This window comes from Chrysemys picta, chromosome 20 (assembly GCF_011386835.1).
Source record: "Chrysemys picta bellii isolate R12L10 chromosome 20, ASM1138683v2, whole genome shotgun sequence".
Classification (NCBI taxonomy): Eukaryota; Metazoa; Chordata; order Testudines; family Emydidae; genus Chrysemys; species Chrysemys picta.
In genome coordinates this window covers 25151748-25179566 of record NC_088810.1, presented here as the reverse complement: position 1 = coordinate 25179566, position 27819 = coordinate 25151748, and the positions used below count along the sequence as shown (strand labels likewise).

The window sequence follows — 27819 nt, the reverse complement described above, 5'->3', positions numbered from 1 at the left end:
CCTGTTTCATTGCAGTCTCTGGACGAGCCCAGGCACCATTACAATTTCATCAGGGTTGAAGGGCTTTGAGAATTACCCTTAACTGTCCCAGAGAGCAAGGCAGACCCTGCACTGCCAGCACCAAGGTGCCTGCCCAGGCATCACCTGAGCAAAGGGGGCTGTCTCCTCTCTGGCTCGGTGTCACTAATAGGCACCATGACCAAAGAAGCCACTGGCAGGAGGACATCTAGAGCTGTGACGGCTGAAGAGTGGGGGCTAGGGGCTTCTCTAACCCCAGCAGCGGGTGATGGGCTGGGCAGCATTTCACTGAGCCGCAGCGGCTGTATTGACAGAGGTGCAGTTAGATGCCAGCTTGGAGTCGCTCTTTATTATTTAAATCTGTTATGTACAACGACCAAAAATTAAAAAACGCTTTTAAAGTCTCTGCAATATGAAAACTACAAGCTCTGTACATCAACTGCTGTGAGTGCAAGAGTGAAGGATCATGGTCTTTGGTGACTAGACTCGCGCACATACACACACACACAGGGTGCTTCTACTGTGGCCTCTCCCCCTGTTGCTAATAGGGCTGGAAGTGACAGCCTCTCTCTAGGGCAGGAGCTATGTCCTGCTGCATCTAGCGCCCCCCCCCCCTCCTTGGGGTGACACAAACAGACACGGCTGCCGTGTTTGTAACCCTGCTTAGAACAAGGCCGGGCAGCACAGTGGCACTGTGCTGGGGGTTACCCAGAGCACCGTGAACGCTGGCACTCTCAGCAGCAAGGCTGCCCAGGGTTAGCAATGACGGGGAACCTGCAGGGGAAGAGCCGCAGGGTGACACAGCTGCAGAGAGTATGGTTTCCTCTCTGGAAAGACCAGAAAGGTTCCAGACGCTGTGGAAGGAGGGCCACGGCTCTGCGGTTGCCACCTGGGCCAGCCCACACCTTGGCACTTTTCCTCTCAATGGAATCCTACCACAATTGCTACAAATGTCTCTACATTACGTAGTGTAAACAAGAAGATCCTGGAATGTTTGAATCTAAGCGACCTGACTGCAGGCCCCTCCCAGAGGAGCTGCTGGGACAGACACACGGGGCCAAGTGGAATGGGGGGAGGCAGGGACAGAGGGAAAGGACACTCATGTCCATGAGAAGGCAGTGCTGAATACTCCCTCCAATACAGGCATCAAAGTGATTCCCACTGGACTGAACTCTGCCAAGGGCTGAGCTCGCCCTCCTCGTCCTGCAGTGAAGACTCTGGTCCCAACATCCCAAAATACGAATGAAGAGAAGAACTAAACAACTTACCTTTATGAAGTATTGTACGAAAAGAACCCCTAGCCCAACACTGTGCCTAGCCATGGCTGGCCTATCACCTCTAGCACAGGTACCTACAGGGCTGAGCTCCATATTGCTGACACTGTCAGTGCTCCCAGAGCAGGGACTACAAGATACGATTTTCCTGACTCTGGTAGTGGAAAGAAGAAGCTATACAGCACAGCGGAGTTGGGGTGAGGGACACTATTCTAACCCGAATCAGTAACACGTTTGGACCCAAAAGCAACACCGTAAGCAGAATTCAGCTGCTTAGCAGAGCCACGACTCGCACACACATTGCTAACTACTGGTTCCTGGAGAGGGGCAGCTTGGGCTGAGCCGGGAGACTCCCCGGAAATCCCAACCCTTCTGTACAGGGACGCAGAATCCTCCCCCTGGGGAGGCTACAAGTGCAGGAAGCAACATTGCTTCGAGCTGAGATCCAGGCAGTGATTGGGGCGTGACTGACGGGCCTGCGGTGGGAGAACGTGAGTATCTCCTCTGCAATCTCCCTGGAGTCACTTTAATGCTGAAGAGCATCTTGGACTGACTTCAAGAAACTGGGGCTGGGTCTTTAGCAAGACTTGACCATGGACAGGGGGTGGAGACCAACCCTTCCCGACACCCAACTCCCTGGGACAGTGCTGCTCACTCAGACTAACCGCAGGCAATGGGCACCAGCCTGCAAGGTAAGAGAGAACCCCCCTGGCCCAGCTCTCAATGACCCTCCTGGGGTGCAGGAGCTAGCAGTCGAGAGCAGAGGTAGCAAAACTCTTTCCATGTCCCTTCCCACAAGAGGGGAGCAGGAAACTGTCTGGTCTGCCAAGAACATGCTCAGTGAGAAATGCACATCTCGGGGTGACACAGAGCCCTGAACTGCAGCCCCTGTGCTCCCTGCCTCAATACAGTGTAGGGGACAAGACCCAGCCAAGGAGGCCCTTCAGTCAGGTCTCTGGGTCTGGCTGCCCCAAGGCTCCCAGAACATCCATCAGAGCCTGTCTCATAGGAATGCACATCACCTTTGGCCTCCCAGCACAGGCCCTGGGGGACCTCGGGACATTTCTATTCAGCTTTTGTATTTCCAGGCCTGGCTCCTTGCACCAAGGGGAGTTGATTAATCTTCTCCTGACAAGCCACGGATACCAGGAACAAACCCCTCAGGGAAGCCAGCACTGGGCCTGTGTCCTCAGAGGCAGCCTCCTGGACCCCAGGACAGGCCAGGAGCTGTGAGGTGGAGGGAACCCACCAGCTCAAATCCAGCCCAGACAGTTACAGCCAGGACAGCTCTGGGCCACGGCTCCCTTCTGCTGGGTCAAGATCTCCCCCTTTCTACAGGGACTATCTGACTATAAAGACCAGGTGCTCGGAGAGGTGGGGGATGAGACATGCCTGCTCCCCATGCCTCCCTTCCCCAGGGATCTGGGTTCTCTAGGGCGAGAGGCACTTGCATGAGCTCCTGCACACATTTAACCTCACCTTATGGGAGACGGGGCTGCTGAGACGTGTTCACAAGTGGCAGTGACTTGCCAGGCCTCTGGGGGCAGAGGCCACGTGCATGAGGATCTGTGTGGCCTCTCAGACTAGACCAGCTGGGGATGAGGGGGAGAGAGGGGAGACACTTGGAGTCCTGGGGACTCGGAGCTGCCTGGGACCATGGGGTGCTGGATGGATTCATCTTGGCTTCCTGGGTCAGCCATGGCAGCCAGCGCCATGGGGCCCCTGTCGTCCTGCTCTGGGTACAGAGGCTTGGGAGCTGGACTGAGGGGGATTCCAGTTTTCAGCAACCTTGCAATCCCCCACCTCCTCCCACTCTGCCCTCCCCCAGTGCAAAGGCCTCTCCATGGGGTCCACCCCCCCCACTCTGTCCCCTGCTGTGGGTGAGGGGAAAGGCCTCACCCTGGGGCTCTGGCCCTGTCACCCTCCCCCTGCCTCCCCCACAGGGCAAAGGCTTGAACCAGGCCATTGTGGGGACACAGCTGAGGGATGGGCAAGGTGGGGGGGCTGGGAGAATTTCCTAATGGAGAAACATGAGTGGGAGGAGCCGCTGAGTGCCTTCCTGACGCTACTCACCATGGTGGGGCCTATGCCCTGCAGGGCAGGGGCTGGGCCCATTGGGAGCGGGTGGAGTGAGGAATAGGGCAGGGCCCCATGGCAAGGGGACAGAGTAGGGGCAGGGTCCCATTGCAAGGTTGGTTTCCCAGGGAGAGGCAGAGTGCAGAGGGCACTGATGGAGTCAGCCCAGTCCACATCCCTGCTGCCCCCTTGCTCTGGGGTGCAGATGGGGGCAGCCTTTTAGTGGCTTCCTGTCCTCAGTGGAGTCAGGAGAATCCCAGAGCGACCCCTGGGCAGAGCCTGCCCTGCAGCCAGGCATATGACTCTGGCAGAGTCAGTGTCTGCGGTAGGTGGTCACCCCTGGCCATCTCCTCTCCTTGCCCACTCAGCCTCAGCCCTGGGTGGGGGCCTTGGGGGAGGCTGTCCCCCTTTCTCCCTGCCCCAGCCCCATGTCAAACAGCCCCAGGAGCACGGCTCTCCAGCGAGCCCACTCCTCTCCCCCCCACGCTTGGACCCAGCCCTGGGCTCTCATATGTTGGATGGGAGTTTGGGCTTCCCACTTTCCACCTCAGGGCTGAATGCCACGGAGCCCTTGCGGGAGGGGCCTGCCGCATGCCTGGGCGTAGAGACGGGAGACTGCGGGGTGGACGCTCCGCTCACGGGCCGGCTGGATTGGACCAAAGATCCTGAAGGCATCTGCTGTGGGTGTGCTGGCTGGCCTGGAACCCCAGGGGGTGGCTTGGTGAGGAGTCCAGCTACCGAGGGAGATGATCTGTGAGCCAGGTTCCCCGCTGACTTTCTGCCCTGAGGGGAGGAGCTCCCATCCACTTGCTGGGCGACTTTATTGGGCAGGGACGGCTGAGATGCTGACAGGAGCCGGACGTCCTGGGTGAGCCTCCCGATGGGTAGGCCCTGGATGCTCCTGTGTTTCACCAGCTGCTGCGGCTGCATCAGCAGCGAGATGTGGGAGCCGGTGGCTCGGGACAGGCTGTAGTGGAGAGTTCTCCCTGCTGGGAGCGCCTGCTCAGAGCTGGGGGATGGAGCCCCTGCTGGCTGCTGCAGAAGTGACGTGGAAACTGAGGTGCCTCGGGACTTGGAGAGCTGGGGTTGGGAGCCCGTCAGAGGCTGCTTTGCTATCGCCAGGGGCTCTCCCTTCTGCACCAGCCTTGGCTGTGGCAGTCCCACGTGGCCAGCTTTCTGACCCCCACTTTCCAGAGGCGACTGGGACTGGACCATGGGCGATGAAGGGGAGTTGGCTGCAGGCGTCTGCAGGTGGGACTGTGCGCCGGACTGGGAGCTCACCGAGGAGGGCCGGGAGCCCCCCAGGCTGGGCTGGGACCTGCGCACTTGCCTAGTGAGCAGGGTGGCCTCAGGTGAGAGTGGGCTGGAGATGGAGGAGGGGGGCAGGAAGATGTGGGCCTGCAGGCTCTGCTGGTGAGTCAAGGCAATGGCCACGTTGGTGGTGGCAGCTGCCGTTTGCAGTGGCGCATGCACCAGGGGCTCCCAGATCACTGGCTTGCCACTCAGCTCCCGGCCCACCGCCATCTGCTGCAGGTCCTGGATGTTGTGGGCCATGTCCCGGTCGTGCTTGACAATCTGCTGGATCATCTCGTTGTTCATAGCCCCCGAGCTGTGCTCTGCTCGCTTGCGCAGGAGGATGGAGTTCTTCTTACCTGAGGGGCAGAGAGAAAAGACAGGGTCACCAACACCTGCCTGAGCTGTGCCCCAGGGCCAGGGGCACCACGGGAGTAGCAGGCAGATATGAGCATCTCCACCGCCTTACAGACAGGGAGGGTGAGGAGCGGGGGATAGAACCCAGGAGTCCTGGCTCCCTGCTCCTACCATGGGGTTACGTGACACTAGCCGTTTTCTTGGCTGAGTATCTACAGCTGTGTGAGAAGGGTGTAGGCCTGGCACCCTTTGCCCCCCAGGGCCAGCAGCTAGTCAGGTCGGCCCTCACCAGTGAGAAGTGCAAGGGGGAGGCAGTGGGACACTGAGCTTGGGAGAAGTAACTTACAGACCCTCCTTGTGAACAAAAGCGATGCCATATAGCGGCTCCCCTTACCCCCTCCTGGGGAGAGGGAGGGAATCCCAGAGCAGGCGCCTCAGCCCAGCCCCGAAGTCGGCAGGGAAAGAAAAGCCCCTGACGTTAGGGGCCCAAGGACAGGGGAAGGGGGTCGGGGAGCAGGGGGTATCTGCCTGGGAGCAAGGAGATTCGTGGGGGTGGCTGGCATGCACCTGGGGCGGGCGCTCCCTCACCGATGCGGTCCAGGCGGTCCATGGCCACGGTCTCGAAGGCCCTACGCATCATGGGGTGCTCCTCCAGCACCTCGTTGAAGTTATCCACCGAGAGTGAGTAGAGGCGGCAGTAGGTGTCAGCCCGGACGCTAGCCGTGCGCCTCCCCCGCGTCAGCAGGCAGATCTCTGTGGGGACACAGAGCTCGGCATCATGGCCATGGCCACCTCCCTGCTGGCACCGACCCCCCAGCCAGAGAAGGGGAGACTGTTACCTTGTCTAGTGCCTCTTATGTTACAGGAGCTTGTGAGCTGAACGAAATTGAAGCACAAAGTTGGGAAGGGACCAACCCCAGGCAACGCAACAGCCACTTACAGAGTCAGGAACAGAACCCAGGAGTCCTGTCTGGCATGGCCACACCTTGCTCTAACCCTAGACACTGCTCCTTCTCCCTCCCATAGCTGGAGAGAAAACCCAGGAGTCCTGGCTCCCAGCCCCTCCTTTTCCCCCATTGCCTTCCCAGAGCTGGAGAGAGAACCCAGGAGTCCTGTCCAGTATGGCCACACCTTGCTCTAACCCTAGACACCGCTCCTTCTCCCTCCCATAGCTGGAGAGAAAACCCAGGAGTCCTGGCTCCCAGCCCCTCCTTCTCCCCCATTGCCTTCCCAGAGCTGGAGAGAGAACCCAGGAGTCCTGTCCAGTATGGCCACACCTTGCTCTAACCCTAGACACCGCTCCTTCTCCCTCCCATAGCTGGAGAGAAAACCCAGGAGTTCTGGCTCCCAGCCCCTCCTTCTCCCCCATTCTTACCCCCACTGCCTTCCCAGAGCTGGAGAGAGAACCCAGGAGTCCTGTCCAGTATGGCCACACCTTGCTCGAACCCTAGACACCGCTCCTTCTCCCTCCCATAGCTGGAGAGAAAACCCAGGAGTTCTGGCTCCCAGACCCTCCTTCTCCCCCATTCTTACCCCCACTGCCTTCCCAGAGCTGGAGAGAGAACCCAGGAGTCCTGTCCAGTATGGCCACACCTTGCTCTAACCCTAGACACCGCTCCTTCTCCCTCCCATAGCTGGAGAGAGAACCCAGGAGTCCTGGCTCCCAGCCCCTCCAGTTCAAACCATTGGACAAGACTCCCTCCTCAGCATGAGCAGTAGATTACTAAGTATTTTAACTCGAAGAAGCCTTAGATTGTAGGGTGAGGGGCACCTTAGTAAACCCGGGTGGGTGGAGCCTAAGTTAGGGGCATGAAGGGGTGGGCACAGGAGTACAACAGCTGGGGCTAGGATTCTCCTGTGACATTCTGTACCCTGGGGGAGTGCCCTGTACCCCCATTTTCCTCATTTATATACGACTGTGAACTTGCATATAAAACAGGCTGTGTGAGGTATCAGGGGAAAGATTATGATCTACTGAAAGTCATTTTTCTACCATATATGTAGATCATTAATGCATATGAAGTTATGAGAATTGTGTTGTATGGTTGTCACTAAAACAGGCTGTAAGTTGGGGAATCAGCCAGGTATTAGCCCCCCACCCTCAGAGTCAACAGCAGGAAAGTAACCAACACCCGGGCAGGGTGTCAAACAATCCATCAACAGCCATTGTCCAGCAAGGAGCTACAATGCAATGACTCACCTGCATGGGGCCACACCAGGGGAATTGCTCAACCTTGCCTGGGGACTCAGCAGTGCTCACAGACATGCCTGAACTTATGTTCGCCAAGCACATGGACTAAGGGTATAAAACAGACACAGTGGACCCATGCTTAGCCTTTCTCCTGCCCCCACCTATGCTGCAAACAACAAGGACACTGAAGACTTGAGACTCCAACAGAGGACTCTGGCCCAGATTTCAGGGGTGAAATCTGTGTACTATGAACGGCAATATCCAGTGGGGTGAGAAAAACTGCTTAATCTAGATGTTGCCCAGTCTAATAGGGTTCAGAGTTTAGACTGCGTGCTTATATTTGTTTTATTTTGGTAACTAACTCTGACTTTTTGTCCATCACTTAATACCACTTAAAATCTATCTTTTGTAGACAATAAGTTTATTTTACTGTTTATCTTTACCAGTGAGTTTGTATGAAGTGTGTGGTATAACTGCTCAGGTTTGCAAAGGCTGGTGTATATCCACTTTCCATTGATGAAGTGGTGAACCAATTAATAAATCTGCATTGCTTGTCTTGAGCAGTGCAAGACGGTATATTCCTGAGGCACAGTGCTGGGAGCTGGGGGGATTCGGCTGGTGTCTTTCCCTGTCTGATTCATGAGTGGCTCTGGGAGCATTCATGCAATCTAGCTGGATGTGGGGCTCCACATCACAGCGCCTGGAGGGGTTGCGGCTGGTCATTGTGAGAGACACCCAGGCTGGAGAGAGTTAAGGGGGTACAGCGGTCCCACGCTTCCAGGCTGCACCCCGGGGATCCCGTCACATCTCCATCCCACAGACACCCCCTCCCATCTGGGGAGCTGCATGGCCATTTCCTTCCTCTCCCGGCCCAGCCTCACCCCCGAAGTAGGAGCCATCGGACAGCTTGGTCTCCTTGTTGCCCTTGGTGAGGATGCTGACCACGCCGTGCTGGATGAAGTACATCTTCTTGCCCACGGTGCCCTCGCGGATGATGAAGTCCCCAGGCTGGAAGACCTCGAAGCGCAGCTTGGTCAGCGTGGCCGTCACAAAGTTGGGGTCGGCGCTGGCGAACAGCGGCATGTTGGCCACCAGGTTCCGGCAGTTAAAGTTGATGATTTCCTGGGAGGAGGGCAGCAAAGAGGGTCACTTGGAAGCAATATACCCCTCCGAGAGCAGCAACCCGCCAGCGATCACCCCCAGAGGGGGCGGCGGGGCTGGCCGTGGCTCCAGAACTCCCTACCTCTTTGAGAGGCTCACTCAGCTCCCCCAGGATGTTCTCCTCATCAAACATCTTGCCCTGGTAGCGGTGCTCATAGTACTCATGGATCCGCTGGCGCGTGTCCCCGGGCAGCTTGTGGAACGACATGTACTGCTCCACCTGCTTGTACTGGAGGGACAGACAGAAACGCTCATGCCAGGGCTGGAAACACCCAGATGGGAAGGGCAGGGGCTCCATAGGTCGGTGGGAGGGGGCCCACGCCTGCGGCCCAAGCCCCAGGGCAAGAGTGAAGAGTGCAGTGTGGTGCCAGACAGCCTCCGCAGGCCTGGAACCAGGCAGCCCTGGGCCAGGTGTGCCGACGCGGGATAGAACCAGGGGAGAAGCTGGCAAGGAGCGGCACAGGTCAGGCAGTGTTTAGTGACACAAGTATCTGTTCATTCCCAGCTCATACCCAGGCCCTATCTCCCCCACACCAGCCCATCACCTCCCCTGCTTGCCTCAAGGCCTGCCCCTTACCACCCTGCCTGAGCTTTGGGGCCTGCTTCACTCCCCCAAGCCCTGCAGGGCACTCACCTTCTCCTGGTACTGCCGGCGGGAGGAGTCCAGCGACTGGATGAGGGCAGTGGCGTGGCCAATGAACATGGCGTAGCAGGTGGCACCCACAATCATGCTGAGCATGGTGAGCCAGACGTCGGTCATCCCCTCCGGAGCTTGCTGGCCGTACCCAATGCAGAGCATGTGGCTCATGGCCTTAAACAAGGCATGGGAGTACTGCTTCCCCCAGGAGTCGTTCTGCAGACAGGAGGGCACCTGAGCAGGCTGTAGCCGGTTAACTCCTGCCACTGCAGCCAGGGATTTCTTCGAATACGCAGCCGCTCTGTCTCTCCCATCCCGGGGGGGGGGGGGGGGGGGATGTGAACTCCCAGCCAGCAGGGGAACACGTCTGTGGCCTCACCCCCCGGGGCAGGGCCCCATTCCCCAGGGGCAGCGGCTTCTGGGCTGATCTAAGGACCAGAGGCTTCGCCCCCAGCCCAGCTCCCAGGGAGGCAGCAGGAGCCCCTCCTGCCTGCTGTCACTTGGCAGCTGGTGGGAGGGATTTCCCTTGCTTGTCGGATTTAATTAGCAGCAGAGATGTGCTGCAGCAGGGACACGCCCAGATTGAGAGATTCCCCTGTCTGACTGATGGCTGCAGGGCTGCAATCAGACTCCATCAGCCCCCAGCTGGACAGCACATGTGTGCATGTGTAATTAGCACAGGTGTAAGTGTGCACCTGGGGGGGTGTAAGAGTGTGTGTGTAGCAGCGTGTGTGCCAGGGGACGCTCCCAGCCTGGAACATGCCTGATGGTCTGGTCTGTGAGGTCTCCCAGGCTGGAGCCATCAGCGTAAGGTTTATTTATCACCTGCCTGTCCCTTTATAAACACTAAGCCTCCCCCACCCCGTGCACATGCCATGATCCCCGTTACACAGACTGCAGCCCCAGTCTCTCAATCAGGAGATCAACCCCCCCAAAGGCAGTTCTCCTGTTAGCCCTGCAGGGCCAGCCTGGCTTGGGGACGGGGCAGGGAGATCAAATTCTGCCCTCATTGACCCCACGCAGCCCCTGGCCGCTGAGCAGGGTGGGAGGGGATCTGCCTTCCAGCACATTCATTATTAACAGAGTGACACAGTGCACGTGTCACAGTGGAGCCCGGGACTCTGCACAGAGCCCATGGCCGTGGACAGGGATTCCCCCCATTGTTCCCCAGCCAGCCTGTTCCTGGGCACAGCTCCTCCGGGAGCCCCCAGGAACACTGCTCTGTTGCGGCAGTCTGGGGTGGGGGATGGTTTTAAACAATTGCCTTGTAAAATAAAGGATTTGCTCCTTACGTCCCATGATGGACACCAGGGCAGCGGATGGCACCGCTCCGCCTCGGGGGTCTCTTAGACCAGAATGGGTGACAGATGCCGAGGAGAGCAGAGCCCGCAAGGAAGGGACAGGCTGGAGCCCGACAGCCCCACCCCAGTGGGCAGCAAATTCAGGGCTACACGAAGATCCTGGGGATCTCCGGCTCCAGTGCAGACGAGCCGGGCGGGGCACTCACCACCAGGTGATTGATGGAGACCCAGCAGTCCTCAGGGAAATCCTGCAGCATGGGCACCAGGAACTGCAGGCAGCCGTCCCAGTGGCACAGCAGCAGCATCATGCCAATGAGGTTAACGATCCGCACCACGGCGCTGGCCAGGTCGTAGGTCATGTGGAAAATCTGAGCAAGGGCACAAGACGGGAGGAAGACTGTGAAAAGCCAGCTCTCTCCTCCAGGTACCCGCAGGGGAGGACCCCAAATGCCCCTGAACCCCCCACAAAAGCTCCTTAGGCCTCGCAGCCACAGGTCCCCAAGATGCCCCTCCCCCTGGGCAGGGGCTCTGAACCTCCCCCTTGATCCTTCCAGGCAGGGATCCCCCCAAATGATCCCCCCTCCGTCCCCCGGCAGTCCCACCTCCTCCCACTGGTGAATGTAGCGGATGAGGCGGGACAGCCGCAGGAGACGCAGCAGGCTGAGGATCTTGGTGAAGCGCACGATGCGCAGGGCCCGCGCTGTCTTGTAGACGTCGGAGTCCACCTGAGTCTCCAGGTCGACGACGAGGAAGATGTAATCCACGGGGATGGAGGAGATGAAATCGACCAGGAACCAGCTCTTCAGGTACTTCATCTTGATGGTGTGCGGGTCCAGGATGATCTCCGTGTTGTCCTCCACCACGATGCCCGTGCGGAAGTTCAACACCAGGTCGGCCAGGAAGAAGGTGTCCGAGAGCACATTGAAGACAATCCAAGGTGGTGTGTTCTCATCCTTGAAAAAGGTGATGCCTACGGGCAGGATGATCAGGTTCCCCACCATCAGCAGCAGCATGATGAGGTCCCAGTAAAACCTGCAGGAGGAATGGAGAGCGGGCACAAAGCAGGGGACAGAGGAGCAGGGGAACAAGAAAGGAGGAAAGGAGATGGGGAACGGAGCCAGGAAAGGAGGAAGGGAGAGAATGAAAACCTCCTTCTAGTAGCTAACCCTGCATGAGAAATTGGATCAGTTTAAACTGGAGAGGGTTCAGAGAAGACCCATGAGATTGATGAAAGGGCTGGAAAACCTGCCTTCCAGTGACAGAGCTCCATGTGTTTAGAGAGAAGTTTAAGGGATGATTTTTCTCACCGTCTGTAAGTACCTTCCTGGGGAACAAGATATTTGATCACGGGCTCTTCAGTCTAGCAGACAAAAATCTAACACGAGCCAACAGCTGGGAAGTTGAAACAAGACATATTCAGACCGGAAATAAAGTGCAAATGTTTAAGAGTGAGAGTAATTAACCATTGGGACAATTTACCTAGAGCTGTGGGGGATTCTCCAGCACCGGAAATACTGAAATCAAAAAGACGGGCTGTAGATCCAACAGGAACCGATTCAGGGAAGTCCCATGGCCTGCGTGACACAGGATGTCAGACTTGCTAATCAGCAAGGTCCCTTCTGGCCTTGGACTCTATAAACCCTCTGGAGATTGCGTGCACCTGCCCCAAATAGATACACGGCCAGGATGTGCATGCATGGACATGGACACGCACCCTCCTCCCCAGATCCCAAACAGATACACGGCCAGGATGTGCACACGCACACACCTCCCCATTTGTCTCTCCACCTGGGAGGGCTGAGAGCCTGCAGCTCGCCAGCCATCTGCGGGGGCAACAACACACCAGGCCAGACAGCTCGACTCCCAACTTTGTGCCCCCAAAGAACCAGAGAGCCGTGGTACGAGAGCACGGAGGCGCTGAGTCTGCACCCAGCCCGAGATCCCAAAGGGAAATAAATTAGCACAGTGGCAGGGAAGGAGAGAGAGGCGGCTCCAGCTGGCTATGAAAGGAGCCGGGGAGCTGCTGAGGCAGCAAGGGATAGGGTGGCTGGGCCTGGTCATACGAGCTGTGGAGGGGAAAGTTCTTGCCCCGACAGTGGGGAGATGCATGAAGGCAGAAGACAGCCGAAGATCGGTGAGAAGAGAACAGAGACCCAGCGTCTGAGGGGCTCTGTAACAGTCCTGACTGCCTGCCAAGTGCACCTGGTGGCCTGGGGTGGCTCTGTGGCACCCTGCCTCAGTTTCCCTTTCATTCAGTAACTCCACAAGATGTATGTATCCTCCACCACCCTCACCATGGGGGCTGGCCTCCCTCTCCACCTGGCGTCTTGCCCTGCTCTTTATCACCACAGGAGCTCACAGGCCTTTTCCATCCGCTTACAGCAGCCATGTGGGCCTCCAGGCCCAAACCCTTCCCCCTGCTCATCACAGGCTCTGCCCCAGCGTCCTCACCCATCTCCTGCCTCCCTCCCGGCACAGAAATCAGGTCTGTATCGAGCCTGGCTGTCCTTGGTGCAGCTGTTAACGAGGAACAGGTGGGCCAGATCCGTTCCCTAGCCCTGGGCTAGGCTCTGAAAACAGCGAGGGCGATTCTGACCCAGAAGGGAGAGGGCAGAGTGGGGAGGGGAGAGGAGGGGGTAACCTCGTTGTGCCCAAGCTGCTGACCGGGACTTGGCAAGCCTGGCAGAAGAGAGTTGCACTAGTCCCGGTGAGAGGGGCTGAAGGCCCGGGGGGAGGAGTCCAGGAGAGGAGAGGCGAGGCCTGGGGAAGTGTTGCCAAGATGGTGATGGCCAGTTCTGCTGGCGAAGGAGGTGGAGGAGAGCTCGGGTTCAAGGATGATGCCTGGGCTATGGAGAGTGGGGGCCTTATGGAGAGCCCCTGCGGAAACCAACTCTTTCCCCTGGGGAGGGTGCCAGGCTGAGCCCTGCCAGCCCAGGGAGAGGAGATCCCTCCCGTGGATGAGGAGGCAGGGTATGGAGACCCTCCCTGATGGTGCTTTACCCAACAGCATGGAGTAAAGAGATCACACCTCCCAGCGTCCCCTTGCAAACCTTCTCTCCTGGCACTTCGGGCACCCACCAGGCAGGCGGATCAGGGTCACGGATGGGCAGATTGAGCCCAGAGGGGGGACGGGACTTGCACCCAGGGAAGCAGTGTCAGTGCTGGGGTTGGAGCTCAGATGATGGACTCTGTTCCTGTCTGCCCGGGATCACAGGGTTGGAACTCAAGGCACAAACTTCCCTCTCCCCCAGGAGGGAGCTCAAGGGTGTAGGCCGTGGGTGTAGCTGGGGGTGAGGGATAAAAGAGCCCCCACGGGGTTCCGCTTCTGCGCTTCAGGGCAATCTGCTTTTGCTGAAGTGCCCAGGCACAAGTGGCCAAGCACGGAGGGTCCCAGGTTCTTTCCTCCCCGGGAACTCAGGCTCTGGTCCTCCAGAGTGCCCCGAGCATTGGTGGGGGCGGGGGCTCTGCGTCTCCCCACCCGCACCTGGTTCCTTATCACTGCCCACGGGGGCTTACAGGGTTTAGAATAAGCTCTCTGATTACACAAGCAGGATGGGATGGGCAGGGCTCTGGGTTGCCAAAGCCTGGCTCATGGTCAGAGCCATGAAGAGGCCAGGGTACTGGGCACAGTGCGGCCATGCAGGCAGAGATGGGGGCTGAGGGCTAAAGGAGACGCACCTTCCTGCCGTCCCTCTGTTGGGCTGAGGGGTGTCTGCAGCCAGCGCCCTCCCCGCTGCACAAGCCACAGGACCAAAGAGCCGCACTCGATGGGAGAGTGATGCCCCTTGCTGCGTCCCACCCAGGCCTGGGCACGGCGCTCCTCGGGTGCCAGAGGGAGTGCTCTGCACTGGGCAGAGGGGAGCCCCTGTATCTCCTATAGCACCAATTTTATGCCCGGACATCTTGAGCTGTGCTCTGGATTTCGGAGAGGGGAGGTTCCTGCAATTCTCAGCCTGGTTTTTCCCCTGCTGGTCTCGCCTCCCGCCATGTGCTACAGCCCCACTAACTCACCTTGGAAATGTGGCGCCGGTGCCAGATGAATTCACTCTGCAAAGCCAAGCTCTTGGGGAAGAGACTAGAATCCAGGCCTCTGCAGGCAGATGGATGCATCAGGCTTTGCAGGCTGTGACCTCCACAGGGGGCCGGCCTGGCTTAACGGGTTCCTGCCCTGACCTTCCCCAGGGCCTTGGCTTCAGCCCTTAGGAAAAATATTTAAAACCAGGTATAAGAAGATGCTGCCTCTTCCAGTGAATCTCTCAGGTGGAGCTCTGAGCCACTATGGGGAAAGGCCAGCATCAGCAGAGGAGAAGAGAAGTCTGGGTACCGCGCTGGGCCTCAGGAGACCCCAGCTCTGCCACTGATCTGCAGGGTGGCTTTGGTCAGGGCCTCTGTTTCTCTTTCAGCCTGTGTGTGTCGGGTCCATTCAGACTGCAGGGGCTCTGGAGCAGGGACAGTCTCTCACTGGGCAGCGCCTAGCACAATGGGGCCATGATCTCGGTTATGGTCTTTAGGCGCCACCACAGCACCAACCAACCAGGCAGGAGTGCCACATTTGCAGTTCCAGAGCCAGGCTTGGAATATTGCTGGGATCCAGGCAAAGGCTCTGAGAGGATCTCAAGGTAACTTCGGTTTGAACAAGTCTTTTATTGATGAGGAACAAGCACAGCAAGTGGCGGGAGTATAGGGGGACAGGCTCTAAACCTCAGCCCCGGGCAGGCAGAGCCCTGCCCCCGAGTGCGCGGCTTCGAATCCTGCTGCTAGTTTATTCAGTTCAGTTCCTGGCTGCTGCCACCTGCATGCCTCCCCAAAGCCGTTTCTTCCCCAGAAAGTCAGGGAGTCTGTGACAGAAACCGTCTCGCAGGCAGTCCCTGTCAACGTGGCTGGGACTCCAGATCCCTCCAGCCACGTCCTGCCCCCACTGGGCTGGTCTCCAGTGGCGTGAGCATCCTCCCACTATTGCTCTTATTCAGCTCTTGGGCTGTGCGCTGGTGTGGGGTCCCCGCTGCGAGACGGGGCATGTGCTGAGAACATGCTGCTTCTAGAAGGTTCCGTCAACACCCTAGCCTCGGGGAAGGTGCAGAACAAGACTGGCTAGTAGCCAGGGGCTAACACAGTGAGAGAGCTTCACTCCTCCACTGGCAGAGCCCTTCGCCAGTGCCCCTTGCACGTCTCTCTTCTTCCTCTGCCCTGACATGCTCTGGCTCCCCCACCTGAATGCCCGAGAGTAGCTGGCTGTGTGATTTCACCCCACACAACGGCTGCCTCTCAGACACCGAGGGGATTTCTCTGTGGGGCAACCGTGTCCTACGTCACCGCCACGTTCAGAACGGGGGGAAAGAAAAGAACCAAAACTAGCTCCTCCATGAGACAGACACCAGGAGGGAAGTGGAGAGAGAGAGAGAGATTAATCCCCCAGAGACACCGCCAGACGGCCCATCCACCCCACTCCTCTCTCTGACAGTGGCCAGATGCTTCAAAGGAATGGGGAAGAACCCCCCCAATAGACTCTTGTAGGGGTTGGATTACACCCTAAAATTCTCTCTCTCTAAACACACTCAAGTGGGGCCATGGATGTTCTCATTCTCCCAGTCACAGGTACACACATCCCCCTTCCCCCCTCCGTCACACAGACCCGGACCCCCATGACAGACACTGAGTAATGGAGGAGTCCACAATCATTCACAGGAAGAAATCAAGGGCAGTTTTGCTCCTTCCTCCCAGGCCCACGTGGCTCCTTTCCCCATCTCTCTGCTGTAACCTGGCCAGCTCACACTCCAGCTCTCCCTGTGACCCAGCAGAACTGCACGCAGCCCTAGTGACCGCTGTCTGTATGGGCTTGAGGTGTCTCTGGTCCTATAGCCAAGAATAGTTTCAAGTAACAAATTAAAGACAGAGACAGAGAGCTCCCCCAGTGTCTGGGTTGCACAGAGGCAGGTGCAAAAGCCAACTCAGTTCACTGTCAGCCCAGCCTCCTAATGTGGGCACCTACAAAGGCGCTCTGCAGGGAGAGATGGGCTTTGGAGAGCTAAGAAGGTGAGGCCCCACATTTCCATAACAGCAGAAACCAACAGTCAGAAGCTGAGGATTAGCGCTGGTCACTAATGCCTCTCTGGGGGCCACGCTGTATGCTGGGTTAACCCTTTCCAAGCCACGACTCTGGGGACTCTCCAGCAGCAGTCAAGAGCTTTCCTACTGATTAGTACTTTGCTAGGAGTGCCAGCCCAGAAGGCCTCTGGCTATGAAGGGGTTAATACCATCTGCCCCAGCTCATTGGCCCCTGACAAATGCCATGCACAAGCTCACCCAGCTAACCTTGTCCTTCCTCTCCCAGTCCCCTCCTGCTGACTGCCCAAACCCACCTGGAGCCTCTTGTCTCAGATTTACTTTGTAAGCTCTTTAGGGCGAAGCCTGTCTTTTATTCTATGCCGGGCAGCGCCCAGCACAGCAAGGCCCTGATCTTGATTGGTCTCGGTTGCTACCATAATGCGGATAATAAACAACATCAGCGTAATCCAGCCTGGACAGCTACCTACCAGCCCCCTTGCTTGTCACCCTGTCACCTTCACCAGGCAGAGCTGCAGGGGGCAGGAATTCACAGGAGCTGCAGCTTGTAAACCTGGGGCCTTCTCACTTACGCTGAGTCCCTTACAGGGGGTGCAGATGTAACACATGGCGGCTTTACAGCCCTTCGCACTCTGCTGGAGCAATGTAAAGGGTCCTTAGCGTCACTGAGAATCAGGGCCTCCGGGCACTGTCTGGCTCTGCAGGGGGACCTCTGGTTACACCTACCCGTGAGCAGCTACTTTCAGTTTCACAACACGGCTCAGGTGCTAGTCTCGTGCTGGGTCACAGTGGCCATGGCATAATTTTCCACTAGAAATTAACGTCTTGCAGTTTCAACCCCCATAGAGAAAGCCCATCCTATGTGACTCAACATCCCTGTGACATCCAATTCCTTCCCACCACGTAGACATCCCAGTAACACCCTGGAGATCCCAGGGACATAGTGTGCCTGGACCTGCCATTACAAGGCCTACCTTCTTGCCACACACCCTGCGCTAAATGGTCACCTTGCCCTTCCCAGCACATCTCCACCACCGGCCTGCACAGCCAGAGCCATTCCTGCTGAGGGAGGGCTCTGCCGGCACCCCTTCGCAAGAGCTGGGACAGGAATTAATCTCCTTGGATGTGCCGTGACTCCTCAGTACATTCACAAATTAAAAACAGCTCCTAGTCCACTGGCAAGAGAGAAGCGCTACTCAGAGGCAGACAGAAGGATCTGTCTTCCTCTGTTGGGGATGCCCCGGTGCCTGGGGAATGAGGTCGGTTCGGCCCAGATACCTAGAAGCTCTCCCCTGTCCATACACGAAGCACTGCCAGGCTCAGCCAGATGCACGAGTGAGCTGTGGGGGGGGAGATTGCTGGGCAGCAGAAGCACATCCCGGTCAGTACCCTGGCCTCTCTGCGTGTTACTTTTAGCCCCTGCCTTATTGGAGAGTAGTGGCAAGAGGGGAGGACTAACCATGTGCTGGGCAGAGCCCCTTCCCTGGAAAGTCAGGGACAGGAATCCTTCCAAAGAGAAGGGGTAGGGGGTGAATTTTGGGCAGCAGGGGAGTTTCTGATTCTGGTGATCAGCTGGCCTCCCAGGGTCACTCCGGGCCTGCTTGAAAGGGGTCCCCAAGAAGAATAGGGGTAAATCCAAGTGGTCCAGCGATGCTGGGGAGTTTGGGTGCAGGGAAGGCTGATGACAGTGAGGACTTGGGAATAGAAACTTCTTGTACAGCAAAGTGAACAGCACTAGATTTGTATCCTGTTGGTTCTTAGTCTCCGACCCCCTACAGCTCCCAGCTGCTGCCCTGCTCCCACCTGGAGGTAGAGGGGCCCTGGTGACAAGACTGAGCTCCCTGACTGGTCTGGGGAGGAGGGACCTGACCCCCCCAGTCCCTGGTGCCTGGCTTGCAGGAACAGCACAAGCTGCTGAGGAAGGGCCCCTCCAGGGTTCCTGGGGAGCAGAGTCCCCCCCCCCCACCAGCTTACTGCCAGGACATCCCTGGGATGTCCCCCCCCGGCCTCCTACCAGCGCTGTAGGACTCAGGTGCCCCTAGCCTGGTGAGAGGACCCTGGCATCCGGGCCAGCCCCACCTCACCTCCCCCACGAAACCGGGCTGGGGCTGCAGGCCCCAGGGAGCAGCCATTGGAGTAGCAGAGGGTATGGGCCATGGGGGCCAGGGAGGACAGACCGCAGCACCCTCACTCCACTGAGACCTCAGCCTCCGAGCCACCGGGACCCACCTCCGGCGCTGAGCAGGGCTCGCCTCAGCAGGGGAAGGCCAGGCTAGCCTGTGGCCTCACGCTCAGTACCCAGGACAACGCCAGCCCCAGGCCCGCAGGAAGGTGGACGTGAGGGAGGGAGGCTGGGCAGACAGCTTTGCATGGGGGTGGGCAGGGATACAGGCAACCTGACTGCCCTGTGTACCAGCTGGAGGACGGGGGCTTGGCTGGAGGATGGGGTCAGGAGGGGCAAGGGCCCCTCTCACCTGAAGTCATTGAAGGGGTGGATGGGAAGGGGTAGGGCCTGGCTGGGTGGACAGGAATGGCTGGTTAGGCTGGGCGTGGACGGAGATAGGGGAAGGGGAGGGCTGGGTGACTGGGGGCGGGGAGTGGCCAGCTAGGGAGGACAGGGGCAGGGCAGCTAGCAGGTGGGTCCTTAGCAGGTGCCGGGCCCCCTCTCACCTGAAGTCGCTGTAGGGATGGATGGGGAGGGGGGCAGGGGGAGGGCACAGCTGGGGGGCAGAGGGTGGCTGGCTAGGGAAGATGCCAGAAGCTGGGAATGGGCGACGGGATGGATCACTTGATGATTCCCTGGTCTGTCCATTCCCTCTGGGGCGCCTGGCATTGGCCACTGTCGGAAGACAGGACACTGGGCTAGATGGACCTTTGGTCTGACCCAGTCCGGCCGTTCTTATGTTCTTATGGGGGCAGGGGGTGGCCGGCCAGGGAGGATGGGGGCAGGGGGTGACCAGCAAGCAGGCGGGTCCTTAGCAGGTTCCAGGCCCCCTCTCACCTGAAGTTGCTGTAGGGGTGGATGGGGAGGGGTAGGGCCTGGCTGGGTGGCAGGGGGTGGCTGGACAGGGAGGATGGGGGCAGGGGGTGGCCGGCCAGGGAGGATGGGGGCAGGGGGTGGCCGGCGAGCAGGCAGGTCCCGCAGGAGGGGCCAGGGCCCCCTCACCTGAAGTCGCTGTAGGGGTAGATGGGGAGGGGTAGGGCCTGGCTGGGTGTCAGGGGGTGGCCGGCCAGGGAGGATGAGGGCAGGGGGTGGCCGGCCAGGGAGGATGAGGGCAGGGGGTGGCCGGCGAGCAGGCAGGGGTCCCGCAGGAGGGGCCAGGGCCCCCTCACCTGAAGTCGCTGTAGGGGTGGATGGGGAGAGGTAGGGCCTGGCTGGGTGGCAGGGGGTGGCCGGCCAGGGAGGATGGGGGCAGGGGGTGGCCGGCGAGCAGGCAGGTCCCGCAGGAGGGGCCAGGGCCCCCTCACCTGAAGTCGCTGTAGGGGTGGATGGGGAGGGGTAGGGCCTGGCTGGGTGTCAGGGGGTGGCCGGCCAGGGAGGATGGGGGCAGGGGGTGGCCGGCGAGCAGGCAGGTCCCGCAGGAGGGGCCAGGGCCCCCTCACCTGAAGTCGCTGTAGGGGTGGATGGGGAGGGGTAGGGCCTGGCTGGGTGTCAGGGGGTGGCCGGCCAGGGAGGATGAGGGCAGGGGGTGGCCGGCCAGGGTGGATGAGGGCAGGGGGTGGCCGGCGAGCAGGCAGGTCCCGCAGGAGGTGCCAGGGCCCCCTCACCTGAAGTCGCTGTAGGGGTGGATGGGGAGGGGTAGGGCCTGGCTGGGTGGCAGGGGGTGGCCGGCCAGGGAGGATGGGGGCAGGGGGTGGCCGGCAAACAGGCAGGTCCCGCAGGAGGGGCCAGGGCCCCCTCACCTGAAGTCGCTGTAGGGGTGGATGATCCAGGACCCGGCCGATTTCACCCGCTGCTGCTCCAGCTCCACCGCCTTGTGGCTGCCAAACATGCGCAGCGAGAACTTGTTGACCGCGGGCTGCAGCATGGCCCCGAGCTGGCGCTGCACGAAGGTGCCGGCTAGCGCGGCGGGGTCCTCGGCGTCCGACAGGATTTGCTCCGCCGCCTCCGCCTTGCCGGCCCCGGGCTGCGAGGCGGGCGCCTCCCCCGGGGTTACTGCGCTGGGCGGCTGGCCTGGCCCAGAGCCCACGCTACCCTCGGGGCGCCCGGGGGCCGCCCCGTCCAGCGCCTGGGGCTTGTCCCGCGGGTCGGCGCCCTGCGCCCTGTCCCGGGGCTCCATGCCCGGCGCTGCCTCCATCCTGCCGGGGAAGCACCCTGCTCAGGTTCCCTTCAAACGCCCTTGCCCGGGCGCCCGGCCCGGCTCCCCTGGGCACATGCTCGCCGCAGCCAGAGCCGGCGGGTGGGAGGCGGCCGCGGGTCCGGGCTCCACCGGGGGCGCGGCTGGTGATGCTGCCGGGGGCGCTCCGCTCCGCTCCCCTCCCTGCCCCGCAGCCGGGCTCAGCCGCAGGACGCCGGGGCCGCCGGCCGCTGCTCCCCCATGGCCGCCCCAGGGCAGGTGCCGGCGGGGCAGAGCGAGCCTGGTGCACACGCCCAGGCGGGGAGACGTCAGCTGGGCTGGGGGAGCCGCAGCTCCATCCTCCGGGCGCGGGCAGGCAGCGGCGGCTCGGCCCCGCCAGCGGCGAGCCGGGGGCTCGCAAGGCCAGTGCTGCCCCCTGACGGGAGCCCGGAGACTGCAGCCGGGAGGGAGGCGCCGAGCGGGGCCCAGCCCCTGCCGGGCAGCGGGGAAGGAGGCGCCCAGCCCCCGCAGCGGGGCATCCTCCGTGAAGGAGAATCTCAGCTTCCTTCTGTTAAAAAAACCCTTTCTGTCCCTTGTCCTTGAAACACCCCAGTGAAAGCTCCTATTGCAGTTCTGGGGACGGGGAAGCTTGGCTGAGTCCTGCACCCCCAGACCCAGCCCCTTTGGCCTAGGACATAAGAATGGCGACACTAGGTCAGACCAAGGGTCCATCTAGCCCGGTATCCTGTCTTCCGATAGTGGCCAATGCCAGAGGCTTCAGAGGGAATGAACAGAACAGGGCAAGTAGCCAGTGCTCCATCCCCTGCCTCCAGTCCCAGCTTCTGGAAGTCAGAGGCTAGGGACACCCAGAGCATGGGGTTGGGGGTCCCTGCTCATCTTGGGTAAGAGCCACTAATGGACCTGTCCCCAGGAACTTGTCCAGTCTCTTCTGAACCCAGTTGTACTTTTGGCCTGAACAACATCCCCTGGCAATGAGTTCCACAGGTGTGTCGTGTGAAGTACTTCCTTGTGTGTTTTAAACGTGCCGCTTGTTAATTTCATTGGGTGACCCCTGGTTCTGGTGTTATGTGAAGGGGTAAATAACACTTCCCTCTTCGCTTTCCCCACACCGGTCGTGATTACAGCCCTCTGTCATATCCCCTTAGTCGGCTCTTTTCCAGCCTGAACAGTCCCAGATTTAATCTCTGCTCATATGGAAGCTGTTCCATTCCGCTGATCATTTTTCTTGCCCTTCTCTGCACCTTTTCCAAGTCTAATATCTCTTTTGTGAGATGGGGCAACCAGAACTGCAGCAGTGTTCAAGGTGTTGGGTACCAGGGATTTGTATTGTGCCATATGATATTTGGTGTCCTATTCTCTATTCTTTCCTAATGGTTCTGAACATTCTGTTCGCGGTTTTGATGGCCGCTGCACACTAAGGGGATGTTTTCAGAGAACTACCCACACTGACTCCAAGATCTCTCTCTTGAGTGGTAACAGCTAATTTAGACCCCAACATTTCAGACCCTATTTCTTCGCCTTTTGCAGACTGCCACCCCACTTTACAACAGAAAAAACTTCTAGGACTCCGCTCCCCTAAAGCTCCCAATCCTGACCAGCCCATCCCTGGCCCCACACAGATGTGCACGGCCCCGCCAGTAACACATCTGAGCTCCATGACTGACTGGTCTGGGAAGGGCGGGACACCCCTTCTGACCCCCTGGAGCCTGGCTTACAGGAGAGGCCAGTCCAGGGCTCTTGGGGAGCAGAGCCCAGACACCCCAGTCCCCAGTGCTCGCTGCCCTGTCAACCATCAAAAACAGAATGGTGCTGGTGCCCATCTGGGCCAGGGAGTCACGCCCCCGGTCGTATTGCCCTTCACTGAACTCTGGACATGGAGGGAGCAAGGGGCCATGAGTGGCAGGACAAGGCGGGTCTCCACTGCTGCCTGCCCAAGGCCAGCTCCACCCTCCTCTCCCATGGGGTGTCTTGAGCTACAGAGGTCAGAGGTGGCACGGGAACCCCACGAGGCTGGGATGCTCCTGGGTTGGAAGCCAGAAAGATTCCCTCACACCCCTCCCCGCACACCACCTGCCCATCCTAGCAACCAGCGCCTAGCAGCAGTGGGGGCAGGGGCTGGTCCCAGGCAAGGCCCCATAGGGCAGGGTCAGGTTGGCGCATGTTTTGGGTGGGGTCATGGCTGGCCTTGAGGGGGTGTGTGATAGGGGTTGGGTCATGGTTGGCTTGTGTGTGTGTGTGGGGGAGTTAACACAGTTAGCCTGGGGGTGAGGTTTCCCAGGGCAGGGTCACAGTTGGCCTGCGGGGGAGGGGTTCCTAGGGCAGGACACAGTTGGCCCCTGGGGCGGGGTGTTCCCGGGGCAGGACACGGTTGGCCCAGGGAGGGGGGGGTGTCCCAGGACAGGACATGGTTGTCCTTGGGGTAAGGAGGGGTTCCCAGGACAGGACACGGTTGGCCCATGTGGGGGGGCGGTTCCCAGGACAGGACATGGTTGGCCTGGGGGGGGGGGGTTCCCAGGGCAGGACACGGTTGGCCCGTGGGGGGGGCGGTTCCCGGGGCAGGACACGGTTGGCCCGTGGGGGGGGGCGGTTCCCGGGGCAGGACACGGTTGGCCCGGGGGGGGGTGGAGTCCTAGGGCAGGACACGGTTGGCCCGTGGGGGGGGGGTTCCCGGGGCAGGACACGGTTGGCCCGTGGGGGGGGGGGGGGGGGTTCCCGGGGCAGGACACGGTTGGCCCGTGGGGGGGGGGCGGTTCCCGGGGCAGGACACGGTTGGCCCGTGGGGGGGGGCGGTTCCCGGGGCGGACACGGTTGGCCCGTGGGGGGGGGGGCGGTTCCCGGGGCAGGACACGGTTGGCCCGGGGGGGGGGGCGGTTCCCGGGTCAGGACACGGTTGGCCCGGGGGGGGGGGCGGTTCCCGGGTCAGGACACGGTTGGCCCCGGGGGGGGGCGGTTCCCGGGTCAGGACACGGTTGGCCCGTGGGGGGGGGGCGGTTCCCGGGGCAGGACACGGTTGGCCCGTGGGGGGGGGCGGTTCCCGGGGCAGGACACGGTTGGCCCGTGGGGGGGGGGGCGGTTCCCGGGGCAGGACACGGTTGGCCCGTGGGGCATTTGGAGTTGGGGGGGGGCGGGGTTGTCGGGTTCTCCTTTGCTTGTCCAGCTGCAGAGCGCGGGGCGGGGGATGGAGCCCGGGGGCCCCCAGGCGGGGCTGAGAGGTGAGGGGAGGGGGAGTCTCTGGTGTCCTCCCCCCCCACGGCCGTGCAAAGCGCTTGTGAGAAGCCAAACTCAAATCATGACTTTGCACTGATGTTAGTGCCGAGCATGGGGTGTGATGTGCCCCCCCGCACGGAGGGGGTGGGAGTGGGGTGTGATGTGCCCCCCCCCGCACAGAGGGGGTGGGAGTGGGGTGTGATGTGCCCCCCCCGCACGGAGGGGGTGGGAGTGGGGTGTGATGTGCCCCCCCGCACGGAGGGGGTGGGAGTGGGGTGTGATGTGCCCCCCCCGCACAGAGGGGGTGGGAGTGGGGTGTGATGTGCCCCCCCCCCGCACGGAGGGGGTGGGAGTGGGGTGTGATGTGCCCCCCCGCACGGAGGGGGTGGGAGTGGGGTGTGATGTGCCCCCCCCCTGCACGGAGGGGGTGGGAGTGGGGTGTGACAGGGGTGTCTCCCCACACCGTGAAGGGGGTTGAGGGAGCTGTGGGGGGGTGCTCCCTGCACAGGGTGGGGTGTGATGTGTGCCCCACACGCTGAGAGGGTCTGAGGGAGGTAGAGGGGGGCTGAGGGAGGGAGAGGGGCTCCCCTTTTGCTCCCCAGCTATTCTGACCTGTCTCTTGCAGGCTTTGAAGAGGCCGTTGCTGAGCTGTCCCAGGAGCTGGGAAGACTGGCCCAGAACCTGCAGGCGCTGACCCAGTACCAGGCCACCCTCCTCAGTGTCAACAAGAGCCTGGTGAGGAGCTTCCTGCTGCCTCCCCTCCCTTTCCCCAGTTGAGGGTCGCCTGTGCAAACCCCACCTCCTCAGATCAGCTTTGGGTCCACTAAATACCACATACAGTTTAATTTCCTAACATGAACCTCACGAGAGCAGGTTCTCCACAGGTGTGCTGGGTAGGGGCACAATGCCAGGGGCACCCAACAAGTGCAGGGATGGAATTATCTGTCCTACTACCCTCACCCCCGACCCTCTCATGGCTCTGCCACTACTTGCGCTCTGTATATAGATCTCCTCAATATATGTTCCACTCTATATGCATCTGAAGAAGTGGGCTGTAGCCCACGAAAGCTTATGCTCTAATAAATTTGTTAGTCTCTAAGGCCTTGGCTACACTTACCGGCAAGTTCGACGGCTGGAAATCGAACTTCTGGGTTCGACTTATCGCGTCTAGTCTGGACGCGATAAGTCGAACCCGGAAGTGCTCGCCGTCGACTGCGGTACTCCAGCTCGCCGAGAGGAGTACCGCGGAGTCGACGGGGGAGCCTGCCTGCCGAGTGTGGACCAAGGTAAGTTTGAACTAATTCGAAATAAGGTACTTCGAACTTCAGCTACGTTATTCACGTAGCTGAAGTTGCGTACCTTAGTTCGAATTAGGGGGGGTAGTGTAGACCAAGCCTAAGGTGCCACAAGTACTCCTGTTCTTTTTACTTGCTGTGTGATCCTGGGGTAAATCACTGAGTTTCTCTGCCCCAGAGTTTGCCTATTTGTTAAACTAAGTCATTGATCCTGCCCTGGCAGCGAGGGGACTCTGGAATTAGTTGTTAGGGTTCTTGGGAGATGCAAATGTTACACAGCAAGTTACTCAGTTTCAGTTACCCCAAAGTTGACTCTGTAAGTAAAGGGAGATTCCCCTGGGACTGGGCAAACATCTCACTCACAAAGAACCCATCCACTGAGAGAGAGACAGTTGGTTTTCTTCCCCATAAGCTCTGCCTGTTTCTCTGACTGGGTCATTCCAGCACCCTGTATTCCATAGTGACTGCGACTAGGAGCCTAAACCCACATTTTGCACATCTTGAAAGTTATATCCCAAATTATCCTTCTGTGGAGTGGGTTTGGACTAGCTGCAGATGAGGGAGGGTAAGAGACTGTGTGTTGGGACTTCACCTAACCCTAATGACAAATGGAAATGGAAAGACCACAGACCAAAGCAGACATTTCTTGCCTCAGCTCTGTCTGCTTTTGTAAAAGGGGGAGAAAGAGACACAGCCATTGATTCTGGAGAGGGCAGGGGTTCACTCTAATGTGATATAAAATACAGAAGGAAAACTGTGTGACAAAGTGGGAATGTTCATAATGTTTTCTCTGAATACTGTGTGGGTGCCTCAGTTTCCCCTATGCTTTTCTTGGGTATCTAGGTCGGGGGGATCAGGGTGTGTGATTGTTGCAGAGCCCAAAAGGGCCCCTGTGATACTGTCTGCACAGAGAATAGCCGACACTCTGTCTCCTGGCAAGTAATGGCCTGGGCCCCTCCTCTACAAAGGTGCCAACTGAAGGTGTTGGAGAACAAAGGGATCAGGTGACCTCCTGGCCCAGGAAAGGGACAAAGGCAGAGGAGGGGCTGGAGAGTTTCAGTTTGGAGCTGGTTGGGAAGATGGAGGGGAGGCCAGACAGACCTCCTGGCCTCCCTGCCCCTCCCCCCCCCCCCCCCCCCCCGGATTGACCTGACTGGGGGAGGGTCCTGTTATCTGTACCTGCAAGACCTGTCTTGGACTGTGTTCCTGTCGTCTAAATAAACCTTCTGCTTTACTGGCTTGGCTGAGAGTCATGGTGAATCGCAGGAAGCCGGGGGTGCAGGGCCTTTTCTCCCCCACAGTCCGTGACAAACTGCAGGCCAGCTATCCAAATAACCTGCTTTGTTTAAGAAAGCCCCAGGCTTGCAATGCCTTGGTGCGTGTGGTTCTCATTCCTTGCTCTGCTGTCCCAGGGCTGAGTCTGTGTGGGTACTGGAGGTGTTCACATTGGTTTGTACAAATGGGTTGTTCTCGCAGTGTTAGCTTGGCACTTTGTTACGCAGACTAACCTCTGTGACTAACCTCTTCCTCTCCCACCATAGTGCTCATGGATGGAGAACATCAATGAATTATCCAAGCATCGGAAACGTCTTCCCACATTTGCAGCCCCTGGAAAGTGAGCTGGGAATTGTCTGGTAGATTGCACAGTGCCCATAGCGGAGAATGTCTGAATTTATGTTGATCCCTGTGATAAGGGAAGGGAGCAAATCCCTCTTTGAGTCTTCAGTGAGCCCTGTGGAAACTGTTATTGGCTGAATAAACAGAACAATACCCCATTAAACCGGGTTGGTTCCTTTTTTTAAAAAGTCATGTGAGAATTCCAAGCTGTGTCTGAATGCTGACTGCAGCAGGTGAGCTGGGCCTTGTTACTTCTGACTCAAGGGCCCTGTAGCTTCCACTGTTTCTAAGGAATCTCAGCTATTAACCTGGCTGGCTCAGAATGGTGCCCGGTGCCCCCTCCACAGGCAGAAGCAGCCACTGTGGGAAGGTGACAGCCCCGAGTGCTCTGCCTGCCCCTTTGTCTTTATTTACAATCCGGTTTGCTGCTTCCCCAAAGAGGGCAGGTTCCTGAGGGAGAGGCTCCGTTGGGGAGGCCCCAATGGCAATACTGGATTCTCTTTGCTGTTCAATGGGAAGTCCATGCTCATTTCTCATCATTGGGATTTGGTTTTCTCTGTCTGGATACTAGTGTCGGCCACGTCTCAATATCGATTCTGTTGTACAGGTTTCTTACTGGCTCCTTGTGGGGTTTGTACTGGGCCCCAGCTCTGGGTTGTGAACTGCAGGTGTTGGGGGGCAAGACATGGAGTCGGTCTAGGGGATATAAGTGGAAGGGAGGCTGGAGTTGGGGGAGATGGGAGAGTAGTGGACATGTGGAGGCCTTGGAACAGGAGAGAGAGAGTAGAAGCTGTGTGTGGGGTGGGGAGCTGGATCTGGGGGACTGTGAGGATGGTAGATGTGAGAGCAGGGGAGCTGTAGTGACAGTAGGTGGAGGGACTGTAGGTAGGGAGACAGGGCTGCCCAGATGATTCAGGGGGCCTGGGGGAAAACAATTTCGGGGGCCCCTTCCATAAAAAAAAGTTGCAATACTATAGAATACTATATTCTCATAGGGGCCCCTGTGGGCCTGGGGCAAATTGCCCCACTTG

At 59.3% G+C, this 27819-nt stretch overlaps 1 protein-coding gene and 1 long non-coding RNA gene across 10 annotated transcripts; one reads left to right on the top strand and one right to left on the bottom strand.

Annotated features, from left to right (window-relative positions):
• Window positions 1-352: 352 nt before the first annotated feature.
• Window positions 353-21089, bottom strand: HCN3 (hyperpolarization activated cyclic nucleotide gated potassium channel 3). Of its 9 annotated transcripts, XM_042846278.2 has the most exons (10): window positions 20275-20411; window positions 14320-14506; window positions 11788-11882; window positions 10911-11340; window positions 10515-10676; window positions 9005-9223; window positions 8453-8599; window positions 8091-8331; window positions 5586-5771; window positions 353-5020 (listed from the first exon to the last, which is right to left on the bottom strand). In XM_042846278.2, the coding sequence occupies exons 4-10, from the start codon at window positions 11319-11321 to the stop codon at window positions 3876-3878; spliced, it is 2511 nt and encodes an 836-aa protein (XP_042702212.1). In that variant the 5' UTR covers window positions 11322-11340; window positions 11788-11882; window positions 14320-14506; window positions 20275-20411; the 3' UTR covers window positions 353-3875. The 9 variants fall into 9 exon arrangements, with proteins under 9 accessions (XP_042702212.1, XP_008170184.1, XP_008170185.1 ...); XM_008171962.3 differs by having other exon boundaries at window positions 10911-11882; XM_008171963.3 differs by lacking the exon at window positions 11788-11882.
• Window positions 21090-23723: 2634 nt separating this feature from the next.
• Window positions 23724-26951, top strand: LOC135976788 (uncharacterized). Its single transcript, XR_010594077.1, has 3 exons — window positions 23724-23881; window positions 24502-24611; window positions 26713-26951. It is a non-coding gene; the product is annotated as an uncharacterized LOC135976788 (long non-coding RNA).
• Window positions 26952-27819: the final 868 nt, after the last annotated feature.